Source organism: Sceloporus occidentalis, unplaced genomic scaffold, assembly GCF_023333645.1.
Source record: "Sceloporus occidentalis isolate IW3139 unplaced genomic scaffold, rSceOcc1.0.p SCAF_19, whole genome shotgun sequence".
Lineage (NCBI taxonomy): Eukaryota > Metazoa > Chordata > Lepidosauria > Squamata > Phrynosomatidae > Sceloporus > Sceloporus occidentalis.
The window spans coordinates 6,051,289-6,067,485 of NW_028316999.1; the positions used below are offsets into that span (position 1 = coordinate 6,051,289).

The 16,197-nt window shown below is 36.5% G+C and overlaps 1 protein-coding gene across 3 annotated transcripts in view; it reads right to left on the reverse strand.

Annotated features, from left to right (window-relative positions):
• Positions 1 to 7,969: 7,969 nt before the first annotated feature.
• The window catches only part of LOC149302353 (bone morphogenetic protein 5-like), a 61,710-nt gene continuing 53,482 nt past the window's right edge, over positions 7,970 to 16,197 (reverse strand). Inside the window, exons 4-7 of one of the 3 annotated variants that reach the window (XM_089482514.1) lie at positions 11,285 to 11,482; positions 10,299 to 10,375; positions 8,761 to 8,871; positions 7,970 to 8,119 (exon numbers count right to left, since the gene is read on the reverse strand). In XM_089482514.1, the coding sequence (XP_089338640.1) occupies positions 7,970 to 8,119; positions 8,761 to 8,871; positions 10,299 to 10,375; positions 11,285 to 11,482 (536 nt within the window). Of the gene's footprint in view, positions 8,120 to 8,760; positions 8,872 to 10,298; positions 10,376 to 11,266; positions 11,483 to 16,197 lie in introns of all 3 variants that reach the window. The other 2 variants (XM_089482513.1, XM_089482515.1) reach the window with 2 other exon arrangements.

A 16,197-nucleotide genomic window follows, 5' to 3' on the forward strand; every position in this document is an offset into this window, starting at 1 on the left:
AAGCATTGCTTTCTTTTGGAAAGCACAATATCAGAAAGCACATACGTTTCAACAGACTAAAAGCAGACTATATTGTTTGAAGAGATCTAAGGGTGAAAATACTATGAAATAAAGAACTGTAATTGAACCTCCTATCTAAAATCTGAGGTGGTGAAGGAAAGGAAGGTGGGTGGATGGTTAATGAGAATAGCTTGAAACTGTGCTTTGTTACAGAGTAAAATTAGCTCGCTGAGAACCTTGACTTCTACATAACTGTTAACAGGAGAATAAGCTTGCATATTGCCATCATAAAAAGGTCTTCCCAAATTGATGCAGCGTCTACCTGGTAAATATATCTCTAGATGTTTACAATTTACGCAATCGATACTTTTGGTTACCTGTTTCAGCATTGTTACAATATATGCTCATCATTAAGCATTTGAACATATTTCATGTTTATCCCTTTTAAACATTGTTTTATTTTAAGCGCAGAAATGAAGACCGGTCTGTCTTGCCAAATAATTTATTTTATTTTACTTTTATTTATTTTACACTTATTCTTGCTGAGAAGTTCAACTTTATTAATGATTATTAGGCCAGCACCACCATATAATTAGGCAGTGGCAGTGAGTGCATGCAAAAGATGTCACCTACAAGTGAAGCGTTGCACTTGAGTTCCTACAGGAACGAAGAAACCCTAGAACAACCACTGTATGTATGTATGTAAATATAGCTCTTATAGCCCGATGAAACATCAGTAGATTACCCAATGTGGACATGCTAGTAGTATGTTATTATCTTTTTTTTATATAGCTTTAAAGTTTTTAAAATATGGTCTTATCACCACCAGGACCTATATATATATTGATTTTGCTTACTAGATCTATGGTGATAAAACACACCTTTCAACTTTCCACCAACCTTCTCCCACCCCCCCCTCATAACCTCCATACAGTCATTGTCCTGCTTACCTCGTATTGGCATGTTCCAATGCATATTAAGTCTTTTACATGTTTTCCTGTCTCCACTTGTATGCGCACTTATAAAGCATTACTTTACATAAACTATGATATTGTTTTTGTGTAAATAAAATATTTCTTGATGTGTATGCCATGTCCTGTGGCACAAACATTTATTTTTCAAAAATATTTAATTATATTTATAACCATACAGCTGGAGACATGCTGTTCTCTCAGGGTGTATTCCATATATTCTTGTAACAGAATTTATCTTTCTTGCCTTTCGTTTATCACTGTCCGAATGTTGTGATTTCTAAAATTGTGTAAAACATTTTTAGAATTTGAGACAATAACAAATATGGCAGAAGAGACTGGACTGCAAGAACAGAAAAATCCCAGCTGTGATCTTCCAACAAATCACTGTACAATGAGGCAATGACCTGCAAATGTTCTCTTACAGTTTTTTTTTTGCTCCCAAGATTTTTTAATAAACAGACAAGTTTCTCAAATAACTTAGTGAATGAACCGCACAAATGCAAAGGCTCATCAAGAAAGATGAACTCCAACCTTTCCAAACACAGCCATAATGATAAAATACTTACATCTCTATATTTTCTAGGTACAAAAACTACTGGCACCCAGCAAAAACCAAAAAAGGTTTATTTTTTGACATATGCAAAAACTTGGGGGAACATGGTCAATACCATCCTGCATATAAAGTATGAAACAGGAGTAAGTGACATGCATATCAACCAGGCACATATGAAAACATGTTGGGTAGGGGCATCCCATTGAGGTTCTCAGCCTCCTGTTACCTGCTACCCACACCTTCTCAGGAGTGACAGCAGGTAGTTCATGCGCCAAGCAGAGCTGAGCGCTATATTTAAAAAACACCATAAAAACGTATTGCAATTATGGGAAGATGAGATAATAGTAACCAGCAAATTTTAATACATGTGTTTATTTTTATTTAGATTTTTCTTTCAAAGTATCAGTATTCCAATCAAAGTTTTTACTAATGGACAGACTACATAGATTGTACTGGACATTAAAACCATGGCTTTGGGTACGTTACAGTACATTTAAATAATTATTAATGTAAGTTTGTAGAACCCACATATTAACCCTAAGTTGGCCTTTCCTAGGCTATTTTATTGTAGGTCACCTATTTGCATTGCTTATAGTTAGGGTGATAAACCTCTAGAATAAATTACCTATACAAGTGGTGACTACATGTACCGGGAGACCTTTGAAGGTGGACTAGATTTTTTGTTGGCATAGAAGGATCTCCATGTTTTCATTTTAATAGTAGCAGCTAGTAAGCCAAACAGGCATGAGCTGAAGAGGGGGGTTGTTTGCCTTAACAAGATCAAAATGAAGATTCCCTAGGAATGCTGAATTTATTTCATTTATTATCTCATGTGTGCTCTTATTTAGCACTCATACACACTTTACACAGTTTCTCTGGGTTTCCAATTAACCTTAGTTTTATTTTATATACTTCATCTGGTTCACTAATTTGAGCTTTCCCTTATTATACTTAAGGTGTCATCCAAGAAAATACCTGCTAACACCTCCAACATCAGTAAAGTCACGTTTTAGTTTAAGTGATTGTATGGGTATTCCATAATTAGTCCTTAACTCAGGAGGCTACTTATCTTCACTCATGCCTATTTGTTAAGTGACCTGTTCAAATTGTAGCCGCTAGAAAGGTTTAAGGAAACAATTAATTAAACCATGATGTGTATTTAATTTGAGTGAACATAAGGGCCATGAGATATACCATTATATCTGAAGTTGTGGTCTTGTTGTATTTGTATTTTTTATTGGACAAGCGTACCCCATTATCCATTTTATTTTAGACATTACTGACATTAGGTATGAAAGAAATATTAGGCCACCTGCTGACACTGATTAACAGAACATGTTACTAACGGTACGTAGTTGATGAAAGAGTAAGATACATTTAGATGGTGATGCCAAGCTTGAGAATGAGACCAGTAAGACAAAAAGATTAGCCCCAGTACCTCCAGATGTTTTTTCTCATGCATTGATCTATCACTACATCAAACATGAATTGGCTGTTTCCCAGGAATGTGCCCGGACAACCAATTATAATAAATGATTTTGTTATCAATCACTTGTCTTTTAAATATCACTCTCTTCAACATCTCCAAAAATAGAGAGTGTTTGGTTGAGAACTGATTCCACGAACATTACCCATGGGTCACATAAAACTTCATAATGAACATTTTAAGACTGTAAATGTGTCAGTATACGTGTCAGAAAATAAATAAATAGAAAGGGTGTTATATTTCCAGCAGATGTGAGGAAAGAGAATGTACTTCTTGAAAAGCTTTAAAATTAAGAAAACAAAAAAAGAAAAGAATGTAAAATTAGAGAATATCTTATCATTACTAACCAACTGGTACATATCAATTTTCATGTGTTTTGGCCTTTCCATTATTTTATGGATTACAATGTTCTCATCCTTCTATGTGTCCACATCAAACCAATAACTGCTTTATAGGTTGAAGGTGCTAGCAATGGGATTGCAAAAAATCCAAAGTTTCGATACTAGTTCATGAGCACAGTTAAAACTACAAGCAAGCCATTTTGTTAACCGCTTAACAGACTCACTCAAACACTGAAACACTATACTAGGTAACATAATAAGGTTTCGATTACCTTGCTCAAAGTATTCTGTTTTGTCTGACTCCAACGTGTTTTTTTAAACAATTGTTAATATAAATTTAGTAACAATACCAGACAATATTTAATCCTGCAGTACCCACAATACACCAGGTGGTGTGTTAGACACTACTCCAAGCACTGTAGTACAGTTACAAATGTAAGTTGGTTAACAAGTCATATATCCATAAAAAAAGCATCATCACGCAATTACATTTCTAAACCTCTTGGTAAAATAGTTTCACGTATTCTAAAGAGGACTACAAAGCGTAGACAGGGTTTACATGTAAACATGCAGAAGAAAAAAAGAGCTAAAATTGAACAGAATATTGTATATAATATATTGGTGTAATTCAAAGAATAGGTCTGCTCTGTTCTCAGGAAAATCTCAAACGGTTTAGATTAACTACACTGTGTTCATATTTAGACAGAACATTTGTGTTTAATAATGGCATTTAAGTCAAATAATGTACTCTTGGTTTTGGATCTTAATCTTTCTATTAACTTCTTCCCTAATCCTCCCATTGTAATAGTAGGTGTTTATCATAAAAAAATGTTTATTTTTTTTCTACAATAACATGGATAAGTGAAATGTGAATATGTACTGTACATTACCTTCTTTCATAAGGATTTTCCAAAGTCTGTTGCTCATATGGAAAATGAAGAATTCATACTGAATACCTATTCTGAGAAAGGATTATTTGATGTTGCCATTACTAGTAATATGGACAACTACTAGTAATGCATCAGATTGTCTTAGTCTGTCAATGCTATTTTTGTAATTCCCCTTGAATATATGTATTGAAAAAAGTGCAGCATAAATTGTTATACATAACATAAAGATAATAATAACATACTACCAGTGTGTGCACATTAGGTAATACAGTAAGCATTATTTGATGATATTATCTACTTGTATACTTACTCATTACTTTGACTTTGAAATGCCCATGTGGACATGTCTATGTAGGTGAAAGCACCTGCCAATTAAAGCACACATATAATATCCACATTGCATTGATGGGCACGGGGGCTTAGATTCCTCAGTTGCCAGACCCCTTAAGGCAATGGGCCACATGGTTGGCAATTTATGGTTTCAGGTCATAGACCATGTACCCACTCTATGAAGAGGAGGCAAAAGGGAGCATCTGCTGAAGTTCAGTGAGAACTATGTATTGGAACACCTTCTATGACATTATTGGTTTGCCTACAGGACGGCGCCTGGGTTCCTGCGTGATGCTTGTACTGCAGTTGAACCACCTTTTTAGTGATACTGCTGCCAGCGGTCCTTCACCTGATCTCATCTTTCATAAGCAATACAAGCACCTTCACATATTTTTTGGCTTACCAATGCCCACATATAGTAAATTGTGGGATTTGTGATTATTTTTGCTACACATGCAATTTGTTATTATGTCGTCCCAAGTGTTTGCCCTTCTTATCCTACACAATTCAAGCCATTATCCTCTTTACTCAGGATATATTCCTTGTAATTACCTGATTAGCGGTATTATCTGCACTTGAACACTCTCGTGACAGGCCAGAGTTGCAAGCTCACAGACAGGGAGAGGAAGATGGCTTCACTTTTAGTACAACGTACGAAGCTCTGACCAGATACCCTTACTAATGTGGACCATCTTGCAGATACATGTAGCATCTCCAGACATGTAAGAGGATTCCATTTTACACATAATTGCTCTCTCATACACAAATGATTACAAGCAGAGGATACTTCTATCACCCTTGACAAATCTACATGTTTGTGACATTTGAGTATAAAATAACAGGTATACCAAACTTAGTTTAGCAGGATGAACTTTTACTGATGAGATGAATTTTGATTGCTGATTACTGAATGAATTTGGATTCATCAATTACCATCACTATGAGACACGACTTCAGATAAGATTGTTCAGGATGTTGCTGAGGTCTCATGTTTATACTTATGTTGTATTCTAAATGAAACAATGTTTCATGATATTTTATTTTTCATCAACCACTATAACTTTATGGAAAGTTCCTGGTATAGAAACTCAATACCAGATCTCTCAATACCAGATATCTATGGTTATTATAACTTAGAGTTTAACTCCATCATCTCATGCTCAATACCCTTTGCCCACCTGTAAGGTATATGGCTTGACTCCCATTCAAATGCTTTGGCCTATTAAGTAATTACAATTTGAACTGTATGTTTGAGCCATGAAAAAATATTTATTTATGAGCAAGACTGGGAATGTGAAAACATCAATATAAAAGATGACTGCTTCAGAATGAATTGTTGTACAAATTCTGTCCAATATTGTGATATAGTATAATTTGATGTGACTCTAGTTGATAAATTATTTATGAACCCAACATACCGTATTTGCTCGATTATAAGACGACCCTGATTATAAGACGACCGCCCAAAATCTGAATATTAATTTAGGAAAAAAAGAAAAAGCCTGATTATAAGACGACCCTATAGGAAAAAAAGTTTTTTAACCAGTAAATATTAATTCATGTAAACTATTTTTTTATATTGAATAAGCTATGATTGAGTAAAATATTTGTGTTTCATGTCCTTTAATTTGCCAACCTGCCCCCCAGTTATGCACATCTGCCTCCCAGTTATGCACATCTGCCCCCAGAAATGCCTTATACCCCTATATGCCACTCTGCCTCCCTGATATGCTTTTTACCCTCCTATATGCCACTCTGCCCATGATATGCCTTTTAACCCCCTATATGCCACTCTGGGGGGTTAAAAGGCATATCATGAGACAGAGTGGAATATAGGGGGTATAAGGCATTTCTAGAGGCAGAGTGGCGTATAGGAGGACACTCATACACCCAGACACTAATTTACCCACTTACCCACCAAGACACTTACATACCCACTGTGACACACATACCCAGACACTAATATACCCACTCAGACACACTTCCAAACCAAGACTCAAGCACTCAAGCAACTAAAGCACTCACCGCGATGGGTCAGCAGGCGCTTAGTATACTGCAGCTTCCATGGCATTACAGCATGATGCGGTGTGACCCCGCTAGGCCCCGCCTCCTCCAAAAAATTAAAGCGGTAAATCTACTGGATCCGCCTTTGACTTTGGGACGGTACAGTGCCGCCCGGGTCCCACTGGGTCTTGCTTCTGGAGTGTGGTGCCAAGATCAATGGTTTCCCTCAACCGGCTCTGCTCCCCGGCAGTGGGCGGGCTATCGCGGCGCGGAGGAGGCGTCCCCCATGCTGAGAGCACGCTATGCAGGGAAAGGTACGCTGCTGCCCGCGCTTTCACGGCGCTCGCTGATAGACACCCGGTAGCAGCTGAGGTTACCCGACCGGAGGATCCAGATTCCCTGCAGCGCTGCAGGGAATCTGGATCTTAGTCTCATAGTCAGACCTCTGTTTGAGGTCTGATTAGAAGACGACCCCGATTGCAAGACGAGGGGTATTTTTCAGAGCATTTGCTCTGAAAAAAACCTCGTCTTATAATCGAGCAAATACGGTATTATAGAAATTCATTATTACAACATGATAAGTCACAGTTTTCTTTTATTATAGCACAGATAAATAAACGCAACCATTAAATTAATAATTCATATAAAAGTACATCCAAATACAGTATATTGGCAAGGGGGTAGACTCCTGAAGTATTTTGAGGCTTATTTTTTTATTTTCTTACTTGTGGCCTTTGAACCAGTGAGGAATAAGATGCTTCTTCAGGGATATGACACCTGTCATAGGGGTAGGTAAGGTTTATTCCTTTTATAATATTAGTTTCAATTACACTTATTCACACTGGTGATTATATATGGTGTTGTACCTTGGAATTTTATACAGATTAATATATGTACTTTTCAATTGACACAAATGTGGTAAACTCTTCTGTTTTTTAATCTCATTTATGGTTTTCTCTTTTACATTGACATTTTCTAAATAAATACTACACAAAAGACTATTCTTAAATCTACCTTAGTTAGTTCTCATTTATTTTCTCATTTATATCTCATATTTATTATTCATAAAGCAATTTGTAGTTCTAGCTCAACAAATAGGTAGGTTTAGGGTTGTCAAAAATAATTGTTAACATAATAAGGTCCTCTTCTCTTACAACTTTAAATTAACAATCTGAAATTTCATTTAATAAGAATACAACACATTGTAGTACTATGCTCCATTTAATTAATGTAACTATATAAAAATAAATTACAAAAGTCTATTATATACATAACACTGTACATAGAAATGAATATTGAGATGGTATGAAGATGGTATGAGTCCATATTACTTTTTTCATACATAATTTATAATTGCTTCAATTTATGTTAAAATTACACTGGCTTTAATGCTAATGACATCCACATGACCTCACAACCATATTTCTATATTTCTTCAAGATAACATTAGAGCTGTCATCAAAGTACAAAACAGAGATGGCATTAAGTTTTGTTGGTGCACAGCATGGCTTGGGTACGTGTTCTGGAAACATCAAGTGGACCTGTGAACAGACACAAAAATATATATTGTTTACATTTTCTACTAATGGTTAATTAGAAATGGGCCTATTCATAAACTACAAATCCAGTCTATAAATGCCTTCAACATTCAATAGATTATGTATATGCAAATCGATGTATTTATATGTGTATTAATACACAGAATATACAGTATCTCACATAAGTGAGTACACCCCTTACATTTTTGTAAATATTGTATTATATCTTTTCATGTGACAACACTGAAGAAATGACACTCTGCTACAATGTAAAGTAGTGAGTGTACAGCCTGTATAACAGTGTAAATTTGCTGTCCCCTGAAAATAACTAAACACACTTCAATAACGGTGGCCACACAAAATATTGACACTAATTTTGACATTTCCACTTACGGGTATACTCACTTGTTGCCAAGGTTTAGACATTAATGGCTGTGTGTTGAGTTATTTTGAGGGGGCAGCAAATTTACACTGTTCTCTCATATCACATTTATAGTGCAACTACGTGACCATAAACAATATTACTTTTTATTGAAACAATAAAGAGAAGTTTTGATTCAGGTTACCGGAAAAAACCTTAATAAAAAAACATTTATTACGTACCAGCCACAGCAAATCAGTGCTGACACATTAGTGATACTTACAAGGGTTTGTACTATGGCATGGTTGGTGGCATTCATATGGGCGTTAAGTGGAAAAGAACATTCTCCATCACAATAGAAGGCTGCGTAACCCTCTGGTGCAATTATCCAATCCTAAAATTAAGGATAGACACATATGTCTAACTATTTCTTTAGCAATGGCAATGGTTGTTTAAAGATACTGCATTTTACATTATATTATACCTGTAAACATCTACAGAAAAAATTGTCTTACTTATAAAGTGATGTGAAATAATACACATTTAAAACAGTAAGCAATGTTCTGTGCATTAATTAATATTTCATTTAGATGTTACAATATTTGTTTGATTATAAGATGACACCCCCCCCCCAATCTTTGGATCTTAATGAAGAAAAAATAAAAAGGCCTGAATATAAGATGACCCTATTGGAAAAAAAAATAAAAAACACTTTTTTGCTCTTACACTCTCTGTCATTGTCTCCCTACATTCTCTGCTGACCGCTTCAGCTGCACTTCTTCTCTTGACTTTTCTTGTCCTTATCTCTTCTTGCTTGTGTCTTTTTTCTTCGTCCACTTTCCTTGTGACTCCTTCCTTCCACTTCTCTGTAAACTAGGCCTCCTGAAGCACTGCCACAAAAAGGCACATCCTCTCCCTTGATTGGAAGAACGTGGCTCCACTTTTTGCAGAAATACTCAGAAAGGCCAGGATAATGAAGGCAGATTCTCTTAGAAAGTGAAGCGTTCCTGCACTTTCTTTCTCCGCAAATCTGTATGCATTATTCTGGATTCTCGAAGTACATCAGCAAAAGGCAGAATTACAGGGACAGCCTCTCCCCTTTATTCCAGTCGGGGGAAAGGATATGCCTGGATGCTCTGCCCTTTTGTAGAAGTGCTTCAGAAGACCTGGTTCACAGAGTAGCTGACGTAGAAAGAAGGCACAGGGAGAAGCATATGATGAAAGAAGACATAAGAAGGAAGACAGGAGAACAAGAAGAGGCAAGTGAGCAGAGCTGTCGGAGAGGTGATAGGGACATGAAAGCTGTCTGCAGAGAGGGTAGAGAGACATTGAGAGAGAGTCAAGAGAGTCAAGAGCAGAGGAGAGTGAGAGTGCATGAGTTAGTGTGAGTGACAAGCCCCTAGGCTTTGTCAGCTGTGCTTTGGGTCTGAGGTCTAAATAACAGACAACTATTAGACAAGGTTAATTTTTCAGATGATTTTTTTCAGAAAAAAAATGTTTTATAACCTAGCAAATAGATTCACTGAATAAATCACTGCACATTTTAAAGTGGATCTGTCACCTACACATTTAGCATTATTAATTTAATTTACTAAAGCTATCTATAGCTTGTATAGTTTATTTTTCAATCCGGATTGTATTTCTGATGAAAAATAAGGGACTGTATAATTGTGGGCAGATTTGTAGTTGGTGCCAAAACCCATATTACTAGTTACTTCCGTGTGCTTTCTAAATTTGTAAATACTTGGACTTAAAATTACCAAACTGTCAAATTAGTAATCACCGATAGAAACAGTGGTTACTAAGCAGCGTTATCCTTACCTGCCAACCCAAGTCACGAAAACTGACATAAAGTTCATGCTTCTTACAGGCTTGCTTCTGTTCACTTGTATTAAAGTCTGTAGAAAGAAAAAAAGTAAATAGGTTTAGGAAATAATCCTTGTTCATACCATAGGTGCAAACATTTGTAGAAACAATTGAATGTCATATTATCTATTTTACAGACAACATGATTTCTTCTAAGAAGTTTGGTACACCAACACCTAAAGCTAACATTAAAACTGTGCTCACTGTGATGTATAGTCAATGGAAGATGTGGGTATTGCTAAGCACAAGGATTCAGTGTACTCGTATTATAATTACTAGACTAGGAATAAGCCTAAAGCTTTTACAATCATGTCAGAAGTTAGATGTAGATGCACAGATGAATTTAGAAGTCCTTGATATTCCTCAAATAAAAGCTTATGCAATTTAAAGGAAAGGCCACACCAGCAAATGCATATTAAAGTACTTTATGAGTACTTTAGTATGGATTCTTTTTAAAAAATGTTTTACTAACTTTACTTGGACCAATACAGCAATATCCATGTTTGTGTTAATAGTGTGTACTTTTTGAAATCTACTTCCCATTTTATATGTGGTTCATATCACTCTGCTGTGTGTTTTCCCTCTTAGGGTAGACAAAGTGGTCTTTGGCAGCAGTGTTATGCCAGACAATCATTATACATGAGCTCTTAGCATTCATCAAAAAGGTAATCATCCAAAATTAGTAAAAGATTTGGAAATAAAAGTGCATAAAGTATAGTTAACATTCCCAACATCAGTGTTGTTGTACCTTGGTTGGTGTTTCTGCCAACTCTCTACTGTTGCAAACCCATATTATTGAACTTTGGGCAGCAATGGTCGAACCCTTTTGTTGCAAAGATGCAAGTAACATAGCTTGCGTGATACTTTACTTCCATAAAGTCTTTTGTTGAAAACAAATTTCAGTGTTCAGTAGCATGCACAACATATCAAAAATTGTTTACCTCCAATACCAGGCATTTTAGATGAATCATGCTGTGCAGTAGACTTGTTCCTCTCTTGTTTCTTCTTTTTGGTGTTTGCAGCTCTAACTGAGCGCAGTAGTACTTCACTTGCTTTGAAAAATGCAACAAGAAAAGGTTGCTTTGATTGAGGCCCCTGTCTCCCAATGAGTCCAGCAGACTTAACATTGACACTGCGACCTTCAAAATAAGAAACCAGTGTAAATGATGTTATCAAACAGAAAGCATATTAGTTGATAACCAGTAAAATGGAGAATATAACAACAACCTTGCCTTTTGGTTTTTTGATCATTATTCAACCAGGTTATTAAGGCCCTCCGCTGAGCTGTACTCAAAGAAGCTAAGGATGTATATGCCCTCATAACTGTCCCCCATACATATCAATCAAATCTGATTGGATTGTTTGTGTTTGACGTAACATGCTTTATATCCCACATGTTTAAGTGAGTAGTCATTCATGAAAGAAGCTCCAGATCTCACAGATCAAATATATGTTTTTAAAATTTGGCCAGGCGGACATTTGACTTCTACTGCTTTTTCATTTGCACTTTGCTTGGCAGAACAGTGTTTTACTGTTCTGCCTACTCATTACTTCAAAGGTGCTGCTACTTGTTTCATGACTGTCAAGAAAAGAGTTGTTATTGTAGGGGATTCCTGAGAACACAGACCAAACAAACACAGTGCCCAAACATGAGTAGAATGTTGTTTTTATATATTGTATAAAAAGACTCAAGAGCGGAAGGCCATATTCAAAGGTAAATAATGATGCATGGTATTGTAGATTTTGAGCAGCGCTAACATACTTACAATTTGTTTATTAGCAGTAACTCATGGTTCACTTCTGTGAAATTATGTTTGTATAATGCCTTATTTTCATGTGATCCTTTATCAATAGTTTTGCCCGATAATACAAATGAGAGGGTTCTTTCAATTTAAAGGATGATACCTGTGCCACATTCTACCTAAAGTAGCATTTGATAAATGACACAGGTAGGCTGACCATTGGAACATGTGTGGCTAAGTATGTTGGTGTGGTTGAGTGTACTGTGTGTATCTGGAATATGTGATATGCATTTTGAGTGCATGCCATTGGTTTAAGAATGATGCGTACATTAGTCTGGCTGAAAGGGTATGTGTCTTTGAGTCTGTGGGTGGATACTGCTAGAATTCAGTTTCAAACTCCAAAACTGTTCCCTAAATAGTCAATTAAGCATTATGGGGATACTATGCTTATACTAGAGTACTATCATTGTTACTGTGAGAAGCTGACATAATTTAATGACTACATAATCTATAGGTGTTAGCCGTGAAAAGAAAATAAGCAAACTTGATAAAGTTTACATTTATTGGCTAACTTATTTGCAACAAATTGCAAGTTTTTAAAAGGCTAGGTCTGGGCTTGAATAAGAATATGCATTGAGTTTAAATAAGCATCAGCTTTGAGCAGGTTACAAAAAGCTCAACAACTGGCAAACCTATAGATTCTATTGTATTACATCAGTAATTTAAGAACATCACACCATCAACCTGAACTCACTGACATATTAATATAAAAAATGTTTTACACTATTTTAAAGGAAACAAAGGAATATTCATATGTGCAATACATATCCAATAAGGTTTTTATTGGGCTAACCAAGATTATTTAGTTCGTAAACTGATTATTGTACTTAGAAAGCAACGAATCAGTAATGTTCAATTACAATCTGCTTAAGAATGAGGAGAAGCAAATGAAGAAATATTCTGGGTAGCATTCTTGCATCAACACAACTCAATCACAGAATGTTAATGAATATAAAGAAACATTGAATCAAACTGTTCCCACTGGCTATGCTGTTATGACTGTATTTATCTTGTTCCATTACACATTTACCTCTCTGGGGAACAGAAGTAAGCAAAACAAGTCACTAAGATTGCATCAGGGACAGTTTTACAAATAAACCTGGTCTTTTTTGGCAGCCTTTATAATGTTATGTGTCCACATGAAATACAGACAGTGTCATGTGAAACTGTACAGCTGTTAAGTCAGGGAAGGGACACAAAAGTCATTTAAATAGGAAAGCACTTGGACAAAGCTATGTGCTGATCTGGGCAATATCTACTGCTTGCTTTGAAACACATTGGAAAAATGTGTACAATTCAAATACCCTCAGCACTTTCATTGTTGTAACAAGCAATACAATGGGATATAGTTGCAAAGACATTCAGTGGGCATCTGCATACCAAATATGAAGCATTATTAAACAAATTCTTGCTAAAAAAGAGCCTATATCCCATCATAGATTTAGGACTTAAATAAATAACCATACTGGTTTTTCCTCAACATTAAAACATATACTGGCTCCGTGCCAGAGTCTATATTTCTTAGAAAAACCTGATCACTGGCAAAAATGAAAGTAATAGTTTGATTTGTGGTTAGAACATTTTTATTCTGCTTCCACTGTAGCAAATGTATTAATTCAGCTCAGACTTCCTTCTCCTGGCAGCCTTTTTTTCTGTAAAAAGCGAAAAAATGACTTCTAGCCAAATACCATGCGTTGAACTGACCCACTTCAATACATAAACACTTATACAACATGTTTTTTCAGGTGTATAGCACTTGGAATTGTTTTAAGATGTTTTCCGTTGACAAAGCATACAGCAAGAGTAGGAATCAACCAAAGAATGGTAAGTATTAAAGAACAGCAGTATGGCGGTCCATTTTCTGAAAGGAGAGGAACATGTTCCAGTGAAGGAGACACTAAAAGTACGATCAGAGAGACCGGATTTATTACCAATGGTTGTGTCACATATGCCATGTGCTTTAAGGGTCTGTAGAAAGAGGGGGTGGTCAACGGTGTCAAAGGCTGCAAGAGGTCCAAGAGTAGTGGGAAGGGGCTTTTTGTTTTAGCATTCAGTAAGTGCTGTCTCGGTGGAATGCAAATAAAAACAGGAGGTTAAAGCAGGAGATGAGGGGTTAAGGGTTGATGAGATATAATATGTGATAATCATACCAGGTGAAAACAAGTGGTTGAAGCAGGAGATGGGGGTCAGATGCAATATGTGATAATCATACTAAGTTAAAGCAGGAGAGGTTCAAGGTAGATCAGATGTAATATGTGATAATCATACATGGTCAAAACAAGGGGATAAAGCAGAAGATGAGGGGTTCAGGGTGGATCAGATGCAATATGTGATAATCATACTTGGATATGGCAGAGTTTAAGATTTGAGGAAAAGCATGAAGACCCGGGATGGATGTCTAGGAAACCCGGTGTAATTCTTATCTGTCCACATATGAGGCCACTGTATGGCCATAGATGGAATTCAGTGTGTCGTATTAGGTTAAACTTAAAGGGGTAGTACAAATGTCTCAATGAAGTTCGTTAATATCATTGTAAGTTTGGTGGTAATGGACTTTTGTCTATCTATATAATAAAAGCAGTCATTGGCCACTAAATGACATAGATGAGGCCACCGACTGGTTACGCACGTTCACACACCATGCTTCTGCACTCCTGCATGTAGCTATGTGTATCCAGCTGGTGGTCGGAAACTGGATGACTTGATCTACTGCTCGAGCAGACCTCAAGGTACATATACAGTGCCTGACATTTGCAGAGTGTGTTAGATGGCCTGTCCAGGTCAGTATATCTACTAATTAAACGTAGCTGTCAAAAGTATGCATATAGAAGAATTGAAAAGGTATTAAATTCACAAGTATTATCCATAAATCTAAAGTAATACATTTAAAACAAAAAAGACTGATATAATGAGTGATAATCACTTATAATCATAATGTTTATATTCTATGTTATATGGTTTTGCAGTTTTCTGTTATTGCATTAGTACATTATAGTAAAATAACAAAGTTAACAGGAAGACAACTGATATATTTAATTTTTTTAAACATCATTGTGATCCTATATTTTAAAATTAAATATTGTGGGTTTCTTTCTTTTTTTTTGCTGGAATATTAATACTTCAGTGTTCAATATACCGTGGGAAGGTTAACCTTAGATTAATTATTTTGGCAAGGCTAGCAGGAAATCTATTGGCTGTTTAGCTATAACTGAGAGCCAGTTTGTATGGCTGCGTATTCAGTATCAACCACAACTGTTGTGTGAATGCATTGGAAGTTATATCTTTTATGAAGCGCCAAGTGTTATTTAAAAGAACAGCAGGAGAATTGTCCATCAAGTTTCTGAAATAAGAGATTACGTAGGTTGTCTGTACAAATGTTAAGTTTTGTTATACAACAAACATTTTTTAAGGTCTTATTTCTGTATTAATAAATACCAAATACTTTTTTTCTAATTTTTCATAATTGATATTAAAAGTAATAAACTGTAGCTTTACCACTGAACTTGAAATTGTTATGCGGGACCTAGGACAACACGGATTATGCACCCACAATGCAGAGACGGTAGCGTAGCACAGCACAACGGGTATTGGAAGTTCCACAGTCGAGGCAGGCAGCACAGGAGCAAGGTCAATATACAAGCCGAAGTCGGGGCAGGCAGCACAGGATCAAGGTTAATATACAAGCCAAAGTCGGGGCAGGCAGCACAGAATCGAAGTCAGAAAACAAAGCCAAGGTCAGGAACACGTAGATCAATCAGAATAACTCACGATAACCCAGAGATACACAACAGTGACTCTTTGAACGGGCAATGAACTAATGGGACAGGGGGTTTAAATAGGAAGAATGGCGGGAAACACCATAGCAACCAAAGGGAAACAACAAAGGAAGACGTCATCGCGACCGGCGCACATTAATGGCGTCGGCGCGAACAATAAATAAACAAACCGGCATCTGCGTGTGCTACACCCGCGAGCGCCGCGGGTGTGCCACATCGGCAGATGCCGCCGAAGTCGAGCCCCGCGAACGAGTGCCGCCGACTCGTTGCGGCGGC